This window comes from Penaeus monodon, chromosome 17 (genome assembly GCF_015228065.2).
Source record: "Penaeus monodon isolate SGIC_2016 chromosome 17, NSTDA_Pmon_1, whole genome shotgun sequence".
NCBI classification, from domain to species: domain Eukaryota; kingdom Metazoa; phylum Arthropoda; class Malacostraca; order Decapoda; family Penaeidae; genus Penaeus; species Penaeus monodon.
Genome location: NC_051402.1, coordinates 42,168,353 through 42,188,377, shown reverse-complemented (window position 1 = coordinate 42,188,377; position 20,025 = coordinate 42,168,353). Strand labels below are relative to the sequence as shown.

General features: G+C 36.3%; 1 protein-coding gene across 1 annotated transcript in view; it reads left to right on the top strand.

Annotated features, from left to right (window-relative positions):
• Positions 1–19,743, top strand: part of LOC119583765 (sodium channel protein 60E-like) — a gene marked incomplete at its 5' end in the record, with an annotated part of 79,952 nt that extends 60,209 nt beyond the window's left edge. The window contains 9 exon segments of the mRNA XM_037932431.1: positions 1–3; positions 152–345; positions 3,133–3,168; positions 5,309–5,511; positions 6,020–6,292; positions 6,461–6,680; positions 10,505–10,656; positions 13,988–14,159; positions 14,419–19,743. The exon segment at positions 1–3 is cut by the window's left edge and continues 131 nt beyond it. Of these exon segments, the coding sequence (XP_037788359.1) occupies positions 1–3; positions 152–345; positions 3,133–3,168; positions 5,309–5,511; positions 6,020–6,292; positions 6,461–6,680; positions 10,505–10,656; positions 13,988–14,159; positions 14,419–14,667 (1,502 nt within the window).
• Positions 19,744–20,025: the final 282 nt, after the last annotated feature.

The window sequence follows — 20,025 nt, the reverse complement described above, 5'->3', positions numbered from 1 at the left end:
TAGGTGGGTGGAAGCTAATTGATCCCCTTTTCAGAAGTATTTAGTATACAGAGTCTACATTTCATAGAGTGAATTCATAAATGGCTGATTCCTCAACACATATATACGTTTCTGATGGCAGTCAAACTTCAGTAATATGTAACATCAACAGAAGCCATAGTCAAGATCATTGGCCTGCGCCATCACTACTTCACGGTACCTTGGAACCTGTTTGACTTTATCCTGGTGTTTGCATCCATCATGGGCATACTCCTCCATGATGTCCTCACTGACTTCCCCATCAGCCCAACACTTCTCAGGGTAGTCCGCGTCTTCAGGATCGGACGCATTCTACGTCTTATCAAGGTAAGTCTTAACTGACCGGTGGCTGACTCCTAAGGTTTGAGTCGTTTGTCTTTCTTGTTCTTTGCTGCCTTGAGATCCAGCTGAAGATCTTTCCTTCCCCATGCCCCTCCCTTGCCCCATCCACCCCACTTATTGCCACAAATATCCACCCTCCATCCCACCAACTTCCCCTCCTCCTCTTCACTTCTTGCGTGATTATGTTGCAGAAGGATTGTCTTAAAGATATATATATATATATATTAGACCCTGTGCAAGATTGTTGTGCTGGATGGCAATCCCTCCCAAGTACAGATTTGATGTTTTGATGTTTGCCCCTTTTTTGCTGAGTGATGCTGGGGCGTCATCCTTGCAAGTTTGTTGTTGTGGGTAATGGTTACGCATTGCAGCATTTCGATAGGTGTTGTGATGTGCAGTGCTTGTATGTAGTGAGAGGGTTATGTGTTAAGGGGCTTGCAACTATAATACTGCTAAATTATCTGTGAAATCCAAGGTTTAGTGTATAACTTTATTATTTATTATTATTATCTTTTTTTTTTTTTTGAGATGAAGCTTTAGCTAGAAATTAGTTTTTCAAGGGTCTGTATTATCTATCATAACCACTATCTGAAACTGTAGACATTTATAAATTTATCATAAGTAATGTATACTGTAGAGAAAGAGACACATGCATGCACAAACACAATAGTGCAGACACACACACACACACACACACACACACACAAACATACACACACACGCACACACACACACACACACACACACACACACACACACACACACACACACACACACACACACACACACACACACACACACACACACACACACAGATTTACAGTTATGCTGATTACATTAGTGATCTAATTTTTGCTATATGTCAGGTATGTTCCATTGCATTTGTCTTACTATACCATTCCTGAAATTTAGCTTTTGTACAGATGCAGACTTGTACATATCATACAGTATACATTCTTATTAATGTTTATAATAATCTAATTTCAGAATTACTTGTTAGTCAGCATAGAAATGTCTACGACTTAGGTCTTTGATTTATAGATGGGTAAAAGCTGACAGTATAAAGCAGAACACCCAAAGTGCAAAAGAATTCAGTTTTGTTCAACTGCATTCTTAGTTTTGCATTTGTTGAAACAGTAATTATAAACCTCTTATTTGATAATGATAAGCCCAAAAAGATTTTTTCAATTATTAGTCTCATTCAGATATTTCAAGGTTACTATTTAGAGACAATCTAAGCAGGAGAAACACTGTCACTTTTCCCTTTAATTTCTCTTAGTATATAGGTATGTGTGATACTATACATTTGAGACAGAATATATTGCCAGGGGTTTTCACGTGGTACCTCTGTCTTGCATATTGTAACCTATAAGTTTTGTATCATAAATAGTCAGCATTGATTGTAAGATCAGTGATCTGTTCAAGATGATTAAGACCAGTTTCAATATCAGAAATTATTTTTAAGATATATGAAGTTAATTCCTATTTTTCTTCATCTCGATCTTCTAATCACATCTACTTTTTTTTTTCTTTGAGTCTCTTTCAGTATAATATGTAGTATTTCCTTCTTCCTGGATCTGTCCTATCTTACAGTTTGAGCCTTAGCTATTTGATGAATTAAATTTCCTTGTGTATTGACAAAATGTTATCACGGATCTTGCAGCAAAGTATTCATAAAGTTTATATTATAAGTCCAGATAAGTGTATTGTAGTCCTTGAATGTAGCTCAGTAGTGGTCAAGTGGTTCACTGGATGTAGCAATATTGGTGTCTCAGGCAAAGGAGTTTTTATAGTGCAACGTTCTCAGTAATTTCTAATCTGCTGACAATTTCTGTTTCCTATTATTCAAATATCTTTGGTGTCTTCACTTTTCTTTTTCTTTTTCTTTCTTTGCTTCTTTCATTTTTATTTTATTCTTTTGTTTAGTGGAAATAAGATGTTCTAATTGTTAATTTTACTGGGTTGATTTTAAACATATATGAAGTTTCAGAGTGAGTTCTGTTCTGAAGCCCTATATTTGGACATTTTTTGTTTGTTTGTTTTTCTTTGTTCTTTTTGTTGTTGTTGTTGTTGTTAAAGAGAAATATTAGTTTATGTTAATTCTACATGATAAGAGTTTTATAGTAAATTCTGTTTTATAGAAATATTTTTTACTCTTAATTTTAATCATCAGTTCTATGTTATAGAAATGATTTTTGATTCCGAAGTTGAGTTGTTGTTACTTACCAATGAGTTCAATGATAAGCTTAAAATAATGCATAATAGTTGAATATTTCACCTTTTTCAATAAGACATTTTTCATTAGCTTAGACTGACTGACAGAAAAAGATTGATACTTCAGATGTTCAACAACTTTATTACATTATTATAGCACTTTCAACATTCTATGCAATTCATCATTAAACTGAACTACTACAAAAACTCTTTATATGGCCTGATAAAAATCCAAGATCATGGACAGATGTCCTAAAAGGTAGCTGATCACGTATAAGATGTGCATTATGTCAAAACCATTCATAATATTAATTTGACCCTCCTTTTCTTTATCAAGTTCAAAGGTGAAAAGAGTTCAGAAGTTCATTCTAAATAGTTATAGGGATATAAGAATAAGTATCCACATAGCTATTCATTTGTTTCTTTTGTATATAAAGATAAAAGATAAGCCCATATTATGAATGGTTTCCCAAGGTCATTTGTGTGAGTTAGCAGCAATACAGTGTCAAAAGTACAGTACTGGAACACCCTCGTCTTTAACCTCCTTATTCCCAACAGCCGACGGTGAACGGCCGAAACTCCTTCTTCGGTCAGGTAGCCTTTACGAATTAACGTCCATAACGTCCACAACCACTTGCAATATTGCACCTTCCACTTTGCAAGCAACTCCCATGTTTTCTTATACTGTAATATTGTCTTGGACTTAACAACCTCAGAGAGCACGCCCAGGTGGAATGTGTTGTGATGATTTTTTTCTTTTTCTTTTTCTTTTTTTTTTTCTTTTTTTTTCCAAAAAAAAAGAAAAGAAACATTTGGAGTTCGTGTTGGTGTTTTTAAACAATAGTAAATACTAATAATCACTATTATTGTAATTAAAGAAAAAAAAATCTTTTTGTTTTGTTTTTTCTTTTAATTTTTATGGTATTTTTGGTACCACACAAGTTTTGGTGCTATAATCAGTTGTTACTCTTCAAAATCTCCTACCATCCAAACCATCACACAAAATGGAAGTTACACAATGTCTACTTCAACTATCAAACACACATCCTAATGGGCTGAGACAAAGTACTAGGCATGATCCAGAGATAATTAGGCTGACCTCACTATCTCTGGATTAGTTCAGTCTGTATACAGTTGAAGCACAAACAGTAAATCAGTAAAGTTTTATTGAATAACTCATCAGTAAGACTGTGCATGAAGAATATAAATAGACGTCTAAAAGTAGAGAGAAAATTGATTCCATTCTCAATGACTAAATAAATGCGTAATATAGTAAGATTGTTTTTATCTTGGATAGTGAAACCCTAAACAAGAGACAGATTTTGATTACATAAATAGATATACATAGTAATAAGAATGAGAGATCTAAATGGTAATGTTTTGTCTTGTAATTGAACTTGCCTTGCTTTGGTTTGATCTCTATACTCTGATGATGACACTCTCAATAGTGTTTGTATTTTTGATAACTGGAAGTCGTATGCAAGCGAGATGTTGATGTAGTAGTGAAGCGCACTTGTGACTTCCAAGACAGACACATCCTAGAATTGCTTTTTGTGTTCTCTTTTTTATGACACCTCACTACTACTAAAAACACCGGGCTTCATTTCAATGTCAGCACGCAGGTGGAACATAGAATGAGACTTCCAGGTGTGGGGCCTTGAACAGTGCTGGTGCTCGTGCCTGCCTTGATTTCAGGAGCATGTGCCTCATGATCTCAATCCAGGTGTTTGCCGGAATTGTTTGTGTTCCTCAGCTCCTTGGGACTTTGTTTTGTGGTGTAGCTCCTCTTGCTGTGTGTGAAATTTAGCACTCTAACTCCAGTACACAAAAAATAACTCCTCATTATTTGGTTTATAAGTATGTTGGTATTATGCCTTTGTGTGCTTGTCAAAAAAAAAAAATAATAATGAAAATCAGAAGAAATTTCTTTTCATTTGTACCCTGGTACTAATTTGTCAGATAGTACAAACCACATATGGCATATGCATGTTTAGATATTGCTTATAAATCAACGGAGTGAGTTTTATTTGTGTATTTTTATATGAACTGATGACCTTATTTTCTACACTCAACTCTCATCCAGACACAGTAAGTTCTGTTTTACACCCTGTCTCCAGTCTAGTTGTATTTAGTGTCATCATTAATGTTTTATTATTGATAATACGTTGTGCAGAGTTTTTTTTAGGATAAGTCAGATTTTTTTCTTTTGAAAGGGGATGTCCATTAGACTAGTTGGTAGGTCAGATTATCAATTACCCACACTTAGTTATTTGGAAAGCTACCTTTTCAGTATCTACAAGTTTTTTTATCTCATTCTTTCCATAAAAAAATCTTTCCAGATGACTATTGAATATGTAATCAGTGTAGGCAATGTATATAACAGGAATGTTAGCTTACTTTGCTTTACTGTATCAGATTCTTTAGCAGGTAGTCCTTGGAAAGAATTCTCATACGATGTAAATACTAGATTTTTTTTGTTTTTTTAGCCATCCCCTTCTGTACAGTTACCATGAAGGAGTAATAGATTATTTTTTTCATCTTTCTGAAAAATACAGTATTATCCATAGAACTTGGTCTTGTCTGTGGCCATCACCAAACCCCTCCATAATCAACAAAGTATTCACCTCCCCCCCCTTTCCCTCCCCCCCTTTTTTTCTTACCTTTATTTATTAATTTATTTATTTATCGTACCACTTAGGCACAATACTCAGTTACACCGGCTCAATATTTCCAGGCTGCAAAGGGGATTAGGAAGTTGCTGTTTGCCCTAATAGTGTCACTGCCGGCACTGTTCAATATCGGTGCATTGCTGTTTCTCATCACCTTCATCTACGCAATCATCGGAATGGCGGTGTTTGGTCACGTGCAGCGGAAGGGTGCTTTAGATGATCTGGTCAACTTTGAGACTTTTGGCAGCAGTATGATGCTTCTCTTCAGGTAAGCCAGGCTCATGTTTTGGCTCAGTGTATGGGATGTGCATTGGATTTCCTCTCTTTTAATGATGATAATAACAATGACGATGAAATAATAATAATGACAGTGGAAATGATAATGGCAATGATAATAGTAATAATAATGATGATAATAACAATGATAATAATTATAAGAATTATACTAATGATGGTGATGGTAATAAATGAGATGATATTCATGATAATGCTTTCATCACAAAAGAATTCATTTGACAGTTGGGGCAGTTGTTGAAAGAGATGAATAACTTCACAGCTCAGGAGAAGTTATATACATTTTCATTCTACAATCTTCATTGTCAACGTATTTCTGATGAAGACCATAAACATCAATAACCCACTTTTTATTGTAAAATCCTTCACTTTCTTTTTCAGAATTTATCTACAAATGCAAAGAATAACTTGCTCTCCCCTCCCCTTGCTTGAGATGACAACAAGAGAAAGTTGAATGACTAAACTTCTTTGCCTTCTTCCAGACTGATCACTTCTGCTGGCTGGAATGACGTCCTGGACCCTCTCATGGCTCGACCTCCGGACTGCGACGTCACTTACATGAACCAGCCCAATGGCAACTGTGGCCACCCTGTGATCGCCATTGTCTTCTTTGTGTCGTTCATCATCATCAACTTTATGATTGTGATTAACATGTACATTGCTGTTATTTTGGAGAACTTTAACCAAGCACATAAGGAGGAGGAGATTGGCATTGTGGAAGATGACTTGGAGATGTTTTATGTTAGATGGTCCAAGTGAGTTGCTGGGATTGTTTTTGGCTAATTAATTCTATTTTAATGGCAATGATAAGTCATTAGTCCTGGTGAATACACTTCATAAAAGACAGTTGTCCTTTCATAAATACACACACTACTGGTGAGTACAGAAAGTAGTCCCTATAATATTTTTATCTCTATCAACAGGTATGACCCACATGCTACACAGTTCATCAATTTCTCACAACTCTCCGACTTCATCTCCAGCCTTGATGCTCCCTTTGGCATCCCTAAGCCAAACACTGTTGCCCTTGTGTCCTTTGACCTGCCTATAGCCAAAGGGGACAAAATCCACTGCCTGGACATCTTGCACGCCCTCACCAAGCATGTGCTGGGACATGTCGAGGAGACTGAGGAGTTCAAGAGAGTGAGTGTCTTCTGCTTCTTCTAGGAATAGAGTGAGAGATTCGGGTCCAAAGCTGAACGAATTCTGTTGTGGGAAATTTCTTGTGATCTGTTTTAGACACATTTGTGTATTGGTGGATGTGATGTGATGTGACATGTTTTGTTGTGTGTGTGCAGATCCACTATCATTGACATCTATTACCATAGTATTGATGTTTTTTGTAATATACAAGAGTTACTGTCTACTAGTATGCCAGGGGCGTGGTGGTCCACCATATGCTATCAGTTGTCACTGGTGGGCCTCCTGCCCTCTTAATTAGGGGCCTGATTATTATTGACTATCTCTTGTTACTGTACAGTAACCAAACAGTAGTTTGTTTTTAACTCTGTGAGTTTAGTTACCCTGTAGCAGTACTTAAATTCCTGATATATATCTGCAACTATACGTAATGGAGTCTTTTTTTGGGCATACAAGAAATACCCATTTCCTTTTTAATAACAGTTTCTCCCTCTCTCTGTCCCTTGGCTAAATCCTCATTGTTTGATGCCCTCAACCACGCCCCTGTTGATGTGAATGAGTAATTTGAGGGAATGTGTTATTGTATAGTACAGTTTATGCATTTGCATCAAGTTATTTATACATTGTTTTTTATTACATCATTTTAGGAAAAGTTGAACTGTGTACAGTTGGTGGTGTTGTGTGGTAGGAGTCAGATGTGTTTAATGAGTGAACAGTATGGAGATTCTAGAAGAAATTTCAGTATATATGGAATTAAATCCCATTTTTCTGCAGTTGTATAAATATGTAAAGTAAAAATTAATCAAAGTATTCATTTAAGAGATGAAAAACCTCATAGTAATCTCTCTTACTAGTTCTACTCAACAAGAGTGGCTGATACTGAGTTAGATGTCATTTTTGTCGTGATTAAACATTATGATGTACATTTAATGGTTTCTTATGATGTGCATATAGAGACAGCTACACTTTCATCTTTTTTGCTTATTTCCTTTACTGTCCTTCTGGATGAGCGTTTCCTGCCTCATTACACAGCGCTCTCCTGAGCTCATATATACCCATTCTTGGCTTTCCCTTTCCCTCGTCATGGTAGCTTCTGTGGTTTGTTTTCAACTCGATTCACCGAAAAATGGAGACTCGGTTCTTGTTGCAAGTCCTCTTTCAACCAATTAGTTGGCGAGGGGGGATTTTCTGACAAGAAATTTTTGATTTTTCAAATGATTTTTTTTTTTTTTTCCTTAGTCTTCTTTTTTCGTAAATCCAGTTGCTAATACAGGCCACAGACTTCTTGTACCCCGGCTTATACTACAACCTCCCCCAAGCCCTCTGCTTCTTTTACAATTTCTTGCATCATCCGGAATGTGGCTGCTGGAAAATCACATCAAGGATGTTTTATATTATCTTTCATGATGGATGATTGTTGCAACTCTTAAGTGGGTTTGAAAAAAGTTTTTTCTTTTCTTTTCTTTGTTTGTTTTTGAGTATTTAAAATTGGCTTCTCTTAATAATTCTTTTCTCTGCACTATTTTCATATCATTGATAGAGTTAAGCGTAGTATCAGAGCCTCAGCCAGATTCCAAAAATAGAGTACCAGATTTACTCTGATTTTTTTTCCTTTTTTTTTCTCCCTCTCTTTCATTCTCTCTCTCTCTCTCTCTCTCTCTCTCTCTCTCTCCTCTCTCTCTCTCCCCCTCCTCCTCTCTCTCTCTCTCTCTCTCTCTCTCTCTCTCTCTCTCTCTCTCTCCTTCTCTCTCTCTCTCTCTCTCTCTCTCTCTCTCTTTCTCTCTCTCTCTCTCTCTCTCTCTCTCTCTCTCTCTCTCTCCTCTCTCTCTCTCTCTCTCTCTCTCTCTCTCTCTCTCTCTCCCTCTCTCTCTCCTCTCTCTCTCTCAATCTTAATCTCCTCTCTCTCTTCTCTCTCTCTCTCTCTCTCTCTCTCTCTCTCTCTCTCTCTCTCTCTCTCTCTCTCTCTCTCTCTCTCTCTCTCTCTCCCTCTCCCTCTCCCTCTCCCTCTCTCTCCCTCTCTCTCTCTCTCTCTCCCTCCTCCCTCCCTCCCTCTCCCTCTCAAATTATTTTGATATCTTTGTAAGCGCAGAATTTTTTTTCAAACTCCACCATTAATATTTCTTGCTGAATTTCTCATGCCTGATTGATTTCTCAAGCCTCATTTGCCGCAATAGTTCAGTGCTATGACTTCATAAGAAAAGAAGGAAGCAAAGAATCAAACGAGACCATTTTCTTTTTAAGCAAATGACGTACGTAAATTTTTGAAAGTATAAAGTACAATTTTGTGCCGTAATACTCCTTTCATCCTTTACCTTTTGTAAATTCTCCCATCCCCCTTTTTAATACATGAAGATAACAGTGGATTTATTCATGGTTATTAAAGTTCCAAAGACAATTGGATATATTACAGATTGTCTCCAATACAGGTTTGTGACAAGTATACTTAAATGCAACCTTTTAAATATTAAAAGCAACACTGCAGGCTTAAACCCAAACCAAACCCCCCCCTACCCAGTGTTATATATATAGTTAATGTTGTAAGATGTATATATATATTTGATTATATAATATATATAGGTATATGTATATATATGTATTTATGTATATGTATACTATATATGTGTTATATATATATGGCTTTTGTGCAATGCATATGGCACCTGTAGTATATGTACACACCATGCTATACATACACGCGGCTTATCAGTGTGCTTTTTTTCCATGTGGGCGCGTTTGCATCCTGCGTATAAGTAGAGCAAATGGATACGAGCCTTTAGGAGACGTGCTAGACCAAGAACAGCATGCAGTGCTTTGTTATTCACACACTAAACATATAGCATTGTAGACCCACAATGAGGGAGAGTGTCAGACTTGATGTGCTATGGCTTGTTGTATGCTGTTGGTTGTTCTCACTGTTGTTGTTAATGTTCTTACTGTTGTTGTTTGTTGTTGTGGTTGTTGTTGTTGTTGTTGTTGTGGTATGATTGTTGGATGTAGCTGATATACCGAAAGAGAAAGTTGTCAAGGCAGAATGTTGCTGATGGAAGACACCGAGCACATTCTTTTAGTCTATCAGGAATCATGGCAAGAATATTTTGTTGCTATACAACTAAATCATTATTGTTGCTTTCCCAAGGTTTGACTAAGTATATATTGATAAATGATTCTCTTTTCCCTTGCTCTTTTTCCTCTGCCTGCACAAGGAAAATGTTTGTGCTTGCATATATGTTATGGAAACTGCCCCAGACGCATATATGCCATGAGTGGTTTGTTCAAAGCAAAATGAGAATCCTGTAATCTTCTCCCTTACATTTGTTTTGTTCAGCTACATCTGCATATGGTTCCCTAATGTCATTCCTTGGGAAAATAAAATAATAGAGCTCACCGAGAGACTGGATAGTAAATACTAGCAGATAAAGCTAGAGAAACTTTATTATATTCTGTCAAGCTAAGATATGAGATTGTGCCTGACACTTACACTACAGAGTACCACAAACATTAGAAATGTTCACAGCATGTAAAGGCAAAATCTTTCAAGAGTACTTATTCTGGAAATGATAATGCTGAAAAAGAACAGGGTACAACTTTATCACACCCTAAAAACTCATATATTTGAGTTGAACAAATCACATTTGCCTAGCCTCCAGTCCTCGATTTGCCTTTGAGAACATTCGCGTGTCCTGTTATGTCCTTGATTCCTCCGTATGTGCGTGTGGAAGCGTCCGCGCCCCCCCACCCTTTACTCTCACCTGCACAGCCGCCTGCAGTGTCTGCACTCTGCACCTTCGGGCGAGCCTTACCACCGACTAACGCTCACAGTTCCCTAGTTCCCCCCTCAGCTCAAGATGCAGATGGAAGAGAAGTTCAAGAAGCAGTTCCCAACTCGCAAGGAGCTTGAGATTGTATCCTCCACGCGTCGCTGGAAGAAGATGGACTCAGCTGCCAAGACCATCCAGATGGCCTGGCGGGCCTTCCTCAAGTGAGTTCTTGATGGATTTTTGAGCCTCAGTATTTCTTTTTCCAGAGATGGTCTTTATGTATGGCCACTCGTGAATCCGCTGAAGCGATATAGGGTGAAAGAGTTACATATATGGGCAGTTTAATTAATTCAAAAGAAGGGTGGTATTTCCTTTTTTCTTCTTCATCTTCATCTTCTTCTTGTAATCCTTCTTTCTTGATGAAATACGAATATGTCTGTGAAGAAAAGTATTATTCAGTCGCAGAATTACCCAAATCTCTAACCTAAGTCTTAAGAATTGTGTTTCTCTTTAAATTCAATTTCCAGTGTCAAGTATTAGTGTTACTTGACAGGTTCCTTGACAGACCTGATTAATTTTTACTTAATTACAACATCCTTGCGATAAATTGCAAGACAAAGGAAGGGGAAATAATTTTTAAAAAACAAGAAATCAAAAACAGAAACCATAAATAACAGATAGGAATCAAATATAAGATGAAAAGAGAGAATACTGAGAAAAGAGAGAGAAAAAAAACAGCGAAGTGATAATTTCAGTGTTGATATGTAAAAAAAACAATACATAATGTGGATGAAACATGGCAAGGACGTATTAGAGAATCTTGGACGGGATGGCTTAAGATTTGGTTTAATTGTAGAATAGAATGGATGAGAAAATTCGAGAAGAATTAAAAATACAAAGTAGAGGGGCAAAGGACAAAGACTAGGACTATAATTGATAAATTGAGAAAGGGAAATACAAGAAAAGAAGAAGCAAGTTGTCATTTAGAACAAAAGAAATGGGAAAGGAGAAAGCATATTTTCGTATATAAAAGTTCATGGCTTAATGAAGGAAATATCAGATCACAACAAGATGAAATATAAAAATCTGCAAAAGAAGAAAAAAGGTGGATTTTGAACAGAACAGTGATATAAATGAGAATAAAGTGATATTAGTGAACAAGAAAAAATATCAAATGCAAAAATAATAATGAAGAATTTGTTTATGTTAAAAGGTAATTAGATAAAAGTATATTGAAAGAATGGGTAAGTTCGTAATAAGAAAGTAAATAAATGTTAATAACAAAGAATTCCTATTTTAGTCCATAACCATAAATATGATATTTAGTCCATAAGTACAATATTTGACAAGAGTTTTATTTTAAAAACTTTTTTTTTTATTGAGAAGTTTCACTAATGATTTTAATTAAGATGAAATTTACTCTATGCTTATCAAAATTAATCCTCCCATGTTCTTAGGTTTAATTGGTTCTTATGCCTTCTGTTTCAGCTCTAAGATATTATTCCAGCAAAATTCTTTCATGAATTATTCACAGACACACAAACACATATGCAGACAGACACATACACACACACACACACACACACACACACACACACACACACACACACACACACACACACACAAAACACACATACACACAAAACACACATACACACAAAACACACATACACACAAAACACACATACACACACATACACATACACACACAAACACACACATACCTATTTTGGTTAGAATGCCAGAAAAAAAACTGGTTGTGAAACCAGTAGCTTTAATTAACTGCAAAAGCATTAAGAAAAAAGAAAATCCCTTAACATTCACTTCATTTGAATGTTTTGAATGTGAGGTTTCATAGGTTCACTTAAGGAGGCCATTAGGAAGATATTTTAATTTTTCTAAAACTCTGATTGAATTATTTTTGTGAAAACTAATTAAAATGCTAATTCTTACCAATCAAATCTCATTTCAACTCACATTTTTAAAATCATGAGTTTAACCAAAGGAATTCCTAAATAACTGGATCAAGTCCGCAAACATTAGAGGCTAGCGTTAGCTCTCAGTCTAATCACATTTTCAAAAGAATTTTTGAAAAGACTAATTGAAAAAGAGAAAGAAGAAAGGGAATCCTCCTGTGAACCTGTCTGTCAGCTGCACGCCATGACCTTACAGAGCAAAAAGAGCGAGACTAGAAGCGACAGGAAACCCTTCTCAGGGAAAGACCAAGGAGGGGAACGAGATGCAGCTCCAGAGCCTGGAATAACTCTGCCTTCCCACAGTAGCGTAAACTTGTGAATGTTGACTACTTGCTGTTTATTTTGGCCACCATATCGTATCCATATATATTTTTTGGCAGCTCATGGTTCAGTTTTTCCTTTTGGGTTCCAATTAGAGGCTGAGGATGGGGTGTCACGCGAGGGTCATGGAGTCACTGGCTCGTTTATATATTTGTTGTGGCTTTGGGGTTTAATGAGATCTAATTAGTGAACATCTGACCCCTCTAAATGGACCCAATCAATTTAAATCACTGGCTGAAAAATAGCCATAACACTAATGTCTGTTCTGATGCTTTAGATCGTAAACAATAACAATTATTTGACTTTTTTTTTTTAATAGTAACACACAAATATAGGACTTTGTGCAAGCTAAGCTACTAATTATATTTCATTGTAGATTTCCACAACCCTTTTCTGATATAAGTGATAGCTAAATAAACCCCAGAAAATAAATTGCATAAAAATCTAATCCTATGTTATATACTTCTCAATAGCTTTTATGATTTTGTTAAAACAGAAAAATATTTATTTGCATAATCTACTTAGTATTTACCAAAAACAAAAACAAAAATTCTCCCTCAAAGTGCATGATATAAGAATATTGTATGGTTTTTAAACAAGGAGAACTGCTCTGGTTTATAAAACAGAAAGTTTCTGCCTAGATCAGGAAGCTCCAAGGTATGCTGTTATCCCATTCTTAAACACAAATTTTTCGAGAGTGAATTCTTGAGGTGACGATTCGTGCTTCAGCTTCAGCTTCCTTGTTTCTGCAGTTGAATAGGCAGACAACCCTTTAAACTACTATATACGAGTAGAATTTCATTGGGGAAGTTGTTTTGTAATACATCCAGTAACCTAACTCACCAATAACAGAAGAATGAGATGCTTAGGTTATTCATAGTTCTTTTGTAGCATATGAGTATTTGGTGTTCTTTGTTGATATTCTAACACTAACAGGTGTTTTCAGATAGTCCATAGAAACACTGCACTTTTAAGTGAACCACGAGATATCTGAATGTTGTACTTTTGTATATGCAACAAACAAGTCAAAGAAATAAGTTCATGTTTTGTATAGCACACACTTCACAATCACTTTTTCGGTTACTGTGATAGTGTTATTAATCAGGATGAAATAATTTACTTCTCCCCAAATTTTATGAATTTCATTTTAGATGTAGAAAAAAGTTTATGGAATATAAGGTCATGCTAACCAAACATAATTGTAACGATGAAAGCACACAAGTTGGCAACACGTGACCCCTTGCTCTCTTCACAGGCATCGGCGAGAGTTGGAAAAGAAGAATTTACTCCTAGAGGAGGCACAAACACAAACCTCCTCTCCGGGAGGGTCGTCTATACGCTCTGGTTTCAAGAGGGTATCAACCCTATTAGCAGCGGTACCAATGCCCATGAGTATGCCTCGCCGAAGGTCTGTCACCGTCCTCCAGGTAAGATATTTCTCTCTCTCTCTCTCTCTCTCTCTCTCTCTCTCTCTCTCTCTCTCTCTCTCTCTCTCTCTCTCTCTCTCTCCCTCTCCCTCTCCCTCTCCCTCTCCCTCCCTCTCCCTCTCCCTCTCTCTTTCTCTCTTTTGTATTACCATTGCATCATGATAGTTTTCTCAATTAAATCAACTTATAAAAGGTATAGAATAATCTCAGTGTTCATACGCCTCCCTAAAATCACTCTTAGAAGACAAAGTGTCCACAGGTGGATGGGGAAAGATCTAGGCCTAGCTCACGCCGTGCTTCCCGCTCTTCTGTGAACGATACGTCTCCCCGTGGGTCTCTCTTCTTCTTCCCCATCTCACGCCGCGCCTCCAGAGCCTCTGCCACTTCCGCCAACTCAGGAGCATCATATCCATCACTCGTGTCTGTGCAGATACACCGCGTTGCTGATCGGGAGTCTCCTCACGCCACCCAAGGGTCCACAGAAGCCCTGAACACAGAGGCCAGCTGACGCAAGCCTTCTTCGGGCCCACCTTGATGCCCTCCCTCACTGTAACCGGTGCCCACCCTCCCCAGCTGTAAGCTAACAGCTTCTGAATGAGTGCTGTTGGCTCATTACTGATGGTTGATAGCCTTCAGTTGAAAGCTGATGGCCAACAGTTGCCTGGGTTCTGCTCGTCTCACCTGAGCGAGTCTGACCCACATGCTGCCCGGTCACTCCTGCCTGGCTGGCCTTAGCCCAGTCTATTCCTCAAAGCCCAACTGTGAGGCTTTATGCGCTACGAGTACCCAAAGGAGAAGAGAAGGAGCACTTTGGTTGCTCTGACTGTTACAACTTAGTATTTCCATACGTTCCTGGAGTCTTTGTCATGTTTATCATTGGCACTTGTCCCAATTAGATATGAATTTTTTTAAGACCAGTTTAATGGTGTATAACTGCAAAGATAACAAGGATTTTTTATTGATATTATTGCTAGTTTACAATGACATGTGCCATTGTTGTTGTATATAAAAAGTATTTTCACCTGTGGATTATTTCATTTCCTGTTATAAAGAACATCATATGCAATTTGCTTTTTTCTCTTGCAAATACCATAGACTCACTATAATGTGCATATACAACAATAGGTTTTCATATAGGAAACTAAATAAAGTTCTATAGATTTCATGATGGTCTTGAAAAAGAGGACAATGTAAGTCTACATATATAATATAATCTCTCAGTGTAGTTCAAGTTAGATATTTTGTTTTTGTTACTGTAATACAAAATTCCCCTGTTATAGCTGCATCTCTTTTTCAAGGTCTTAAGGTCACATAATCAATATTTTTATGGCATTATAGCCTATCGTTATCCCTGCACATGAGCATGGAACCATCGCGAAACGATATGCAAGTAGAGTTATTTGCCAGTTTGTTAGCTTTGCTGTAGGGTGCCAAAGATTTTGTTCAAGCATTAGACTAAAGAGAAAAAAAAATAAAATAAAAAAACAAACCTTCTTGAAAGTCAAGTTTCATGGCCAGTAAGATCAGACAAGTTTTTTTTTGTTTTTTGTTTTTTTTTTCTGTTTTACCCAACCAGATATTATGACTTGCTTCTACAAATAAACTCTTATTGTTTAAAGTGTTTATTCAAATAGAAACTCACCCCATGAAACTTGACAGACATGCTCTTATTTAGCCAACATTTAGGTTCCTGTACTAGACAAAACGTGCCAAATAACTGCACCAGCTTTTCAAGGATCACCTCAACCTAGAAATTAATCCTAATGTACTTAATATAAATGTATTATATTGTATATAGTTTTACTTTTCAGAGCATAATTGGCAAATTGTAATCTATTTGTACAGTGTTAGGTGACTGCCAAGTTATCATGTTGATGTATCTTTGATGTTCTTGTTATACCACACTTTCTGATTTGTTGTTTGCCCAAGCAAGGTGACATAATAGGATATTCTTCAAAGAAACAAGGCAGCTTATGACATGAAACTTTATTTGTTGCAGAACTATTCCTCAGACTTGTTTAAGAAAGAAAAACAGTCTTTGTATCCATGGTACGGTTTTTTGCCCACTTACATGTTTATTTATTGTCTTTTTTCACAAATAGGGATGTTCTTCTGCAACAGAGGTAAGTTTCTGTAATAAGTTTCTTTTAAGATAACTTATTATCCTAGATTTTAAACTCAGCCATGATGCACTGCGTGTAAAGCATTCACCGGGTATCAGTTATCACAGACCTTTTTGTGTGCAATGTCACGTTTGCAATACCCAGCAGCACCATGTTCATCCTAGCACATTCTACATTTGTGTCTCTAATCAATTCAAAAACTGACAATGGATATTTTTAACAAGTGTATTTTATATCCCATTGCACATGAAATATAACATTGTCACTTTACTAGAGTAGCATTCTTTTTACCTTGTTCTGAGGAGAAGCATATAATTTTGTGAATTAATTAATTAACCCTCATTATAAATATTACATCTACCTGCAAGCCAACAGCTGTAGTCCACCCAATTCTCAATATAAGACAGCCAGTGATGTTAATACTGAAATGAATAAGTTGTTACTTCATATACAGTTTAGTTGTAAAGCTCATATCATTTACCATTATGTAGATTATAGTAGTTAAATTATTATACTGCAATCATAATTTCCCTTGTATCTTCATAATCTGGCAGATTGGAAGTATATTTGAATAAGAAAGGATCTTACCAGTTCTTACGTAGTGATTGAATAAGGTTGATTTACCTTTTGTCTTACTGGCAAAATAAACTTTATTGAACTACTACTTCAGCCTCCCAGTATTCTTGAAGACGTATGTATGTACTGTGTGTGTGTGTGTGTGTGTGTGTGTGTGTGTGTGTGTGTGTGTGTGTGTGTGTGTGTGTGTGTGTGTGTGTGTGTGTGTGTGTGTACACGAGATGGTGTGGAAAACTCCAGAACCTGGTAAAATTATGATTGTATTATAATGACGTAGAGAAGAGCACACCACCTTTACTGTAGGGGAGCAGGCGAGGTGGTGCACATGGCTGAGTAGTGTGTTGTATCAAGACACTCGCCAGTCTTGCTCAGTGCTAGACCTCGTACCATAGGATTCAACATTGTAAATAAGGAGATTCATCTCAGGTCTCAGGTCACCATCACTCATCATTGAGTCATCTCTCATAACTTCATGTTAGGAGCAAGTAGAATCTTCAGGAATTTCACTTTTGAGGAATATGAGATATGAATTTGACATTGATGTTGAACATAATACTGATTTGTCTTCACAATGCATATGCCATTATTAAACCATGAAAAATATTTCAATGTTAACTATTTTTCCTTTTCCTGCCTTTGATACTGTTAATAATGACTATACAGTGCATCATTACAGGGATATTATGTTATGTAATTACCATTTCAGATCATATTTGAGCTGTTACTAAGTTAAGCAATAGTTTTTCATCGAAAATTATTATATTATACATTACTGGCACACGAGGAGATAAAAAAGGGACTTTTAGAGATTGTGAACAGAAACAATTATTGAGCAGTGGGAATTTAATAATTTCAGAGTAATCTTGTCTAACTTTGATTAAAGAGAAAAAAAGAGAAAATTTGATCTGTTTCAAATAAATAATCCTGAACAGTTTTCATACTTGTAGCAATGAGATTTCCTGTGCTTCGGTAATTATATCTTTCCATGAGGCTCACAATTTTTTCTTTATAAGGGATGAACATGATATGCTGAAAAAAAAAAAAAGTTTCTTTACAACAATGAAATCCTTTTGCAGAGAGGAACACAAGACCCACACATAAAACAGAAGACTTTGGGGCATGTAAAGAATCTTATTGTCACTGTAGTGTATCACGGTGCTGTAACCTCTCTGTAATTTGTGCTTTTAAGACTACTTATTATTCAAAATTAGGGCTAGAATTCATGCTTACATTTGGAGAAGTTTTATTCACACACTGTATATGAGTTCCTGGTACTCAAAAGAATGTAATGGATGGATCCTAGCCCAATGGTAAAATTTTGCAATTTCGTATAAGAACTAAAAGAGAAAAAAAAACAAAAAAAACATGGTTTATATAGTATGTAAGGTACCTACCACGGACCACATTTTGTACAACTTCTCGGCAATAATGCCTAATGTCTGCTACTGTGCACCTTTTAGATACCACACCTAACAATCAAATGGTAGTTACAGTAGAACATAAAAACATAATATCAGTGGTAATGTCCTCTTAGAATATCTTATGAATTTCTTGTTATCCGATCATTTCCTCATAATGATTTCCAGTGTTCATATTTTAGGTCACTATGTTACCTGTGCAGTAAAACAAGACACTAATATTACAAAACAAGACTTTTCAGCTCTTAGGAAATGGGCCACATATGGACGTGCTCCAGAAAACTGTAAAACCTTACCTATGCATGTGATAGATAGCTACATATCGCCTAGTATATCTGTAGACGGGCTGAAACAGTGTTGGTGTAAGCTGGGTTACTCATTGCTAGTGTTTCAGTGAAAATAAGACAGTGCTGTAAACTGCAGTTTTAAGAAGGGCAGAAATATGACGGATTCTGGAAACGGGAAACTGAAAATACATTGCATGAACAATAACAATGCAGTAAGGAGTTTGCAAGAAAATTGATAACGAAAAGTTACACAGGGCTGTCTTCGCCTCGAGTGACCCTTTGCTTTTTAGCACAATCATATTTCTGTGATAACCCGTAGGAACCACTCATGTGTGGCTTCTTCTGTCCCTCACTCACCCTGTTGTAGTTATGTGGTGAGACTCCCACATGTCGGTATTCTTCCGTGTTATTTCTTTCCATGTCGATGTCCTCTGTGTTGAAACTCTCCAGTGAATCTCTCAGCTGTTCCTTCATCCTTTGAAAAAAAAAAAAGCAAAAAAAACAAAACAAAAACGCAAAAAAAAGTATCTGATTCTTCCATCATCACTTCTGCCTCCTGCAAAAACTCAATTACTCTCCAACTGGGATTTTCCAAACATGGAAACTCAAACATCTGTGTATTATTTCTGAACCATGGTCTCTACTAATGGTAATCATGCATTTCTTTGTTTCATTGTTAATGGTAACATTGCATTTGTGATTGCCCTATATTTTCAACTTCTCTTTGTTCTCTTCTCTTTTCAATAATGGTCATATTATATATTTGTTATGTACATAATTTTTTCAAAAGTTATATATTCATAAGCTCACCTTGCCAATATCATTTACAGCTGATATATTGATTTGTAATGAAGAAAAAAATAAGATAAAAATAAGATTAAATCATCCAGATATTCCAATACTACTACTTCTTCACAAGGTAAATAGCCACTCTGCCTTACACATCTCACATATATATACACAAAACACTTTTGCTGTTCTCTTCACCTCCCCACATGCCCAAATATTGCTGTTCACCTCACCAAGCCTCCTCCCTGCCTTTTGACTGGTGACAATGAGAATGTCACTTCTATAACCTTCCATATAGTGCTCTCATATGTTTAGGTAGCAAACTACAACTGTTTGTAAAAGTAATATTGTTATAATGAAATGAATCACAATAAAAGTTATGATGTGTTCATTATATGACCTATCCATCTCATAATATAAGGGCTTCCATAACTGCTGGATTATATTGGCAAGCAATCCTTAACAAGATACCTTTCTTCAAGCAGACTAGACAGTCTTGTAAATAATTGTTAATGCTTTAAGTCCATAAAAAAAACTTATTCTCCTTGTTGAACACTGTACTGAAGAGCAGCAATGATAATAATGACAGATAATTTTGTAGTTTATTTAGAATTAACCTGAAGGGAGAAATCCTCTGTTAGGTTGCTTGCTAAATTACAAACCTAGCTAACTT